The 856-nt window shown below is 63.4% G+C and overlaps 1 protein-coding gene across 1 annotated transcript in view; it reads left to right on the forward strand.

Annotated features, from left to right (window-relative positions):
* LOC102371005 (myosin regulatory light chain 2, skeletal muscle isoform) overlaps positions 1-856 on the forward strand; it is a gene marked incomplete at its 5' end in the record, with an annotated part of 2,897 nt that overhangs the window by 349 nt on the left and 1,692 nt on the right. The window contains one exon of the mRNA XM_025193963.1: positions 197-301. Coding sequence (XP_025049748.1) covers positions 197-301 — 105 coding nt within the window. The remainder of the gene's footprint in view (positions 1-196; positions 302-856) is intronic.

Genomic DNA, 856 nt, shown 5'->3' on the forward strand with positions numbered 1-856 from the left:
GCCATGGAGCTGTGAGGCAGGGGGCGTAGCCACAGGAGAGGTGGGAGAAGTTGGGAGGGGCCATGAGGAGGGTGGGCCTGGCTTTAAAGGGACAGGGACCAGAGAAAGGGGGCAGGGCAGGGCTGAGGGGGAGGGGCTTTGGCCTGGGTGGGCAAGGTTTTAACACTTCCCCGCCCATACGTCCTCGTCCAATCAGGGCGCCTCAACGTGAAGAACGAGGAGCTGGACGCCATGATCAAGGAGGCCAGCGGCCCCATCAACTTCACCGTGTTCCTCACCATGTTTGGGGAGAAGCTCAAAGGTGTGAGGTTCCCCTCCGCTGAGTGCGCTGCGCCACGCCACGCCCGCCCACCCCGTCCCCTCACGCTTCAGAGACTGCGTAGACGTTTAGTCGGAAGCGGCTTTAGCAGATCCTCTAGTCCGCCCCCCTGGCACGGCCCAGGCCCCTTGCCTGATGGTCCCTTGAGTGGGACATCCCAAGGGACTGCCCCCCCTTCCATACATCCCAGCCCCCTCTGCAACTTCCATGTCCATTGGTACACCCCAGTTCTCACCCCCCATCCACTGGTGCCTCATTGGTACAGCCCAGTCCCCCCACCACTCACATGCCGTTGGTATGTGCCATTCCCCTGAAAAACGCAGCCCTATTGGTATGTCACCCCACCCCTTCTCCATGTGTCACACCCCCATTGGTACATCCCAATCCTCTAGACCCCCACCCCCACCATTGGTATCTCCCAGTTCCCCTGATCCCGCCCCCCCAATGGTCCATCCTATGCCCCCATGTCAAGCTGTACCATTCCCCCCCCCCCCCCCCCCCACCCCCCCCCCCCCCCCCCCCCCGCGCGCACACCCC

This window comes from Alligator sinensis, unplaced genomic scaffold, assembly GCF_000455745.1.
Source record: "Alligator sinensis unplaced genomic scaffold, ASM45574v1 scaffold1511_1, whole genome shotgun sequence".
NCBI lineage: Eukaryota > Metazoa > Chordata > Crocodylia > Alligatoridae > Alligator > Alligator sinensis.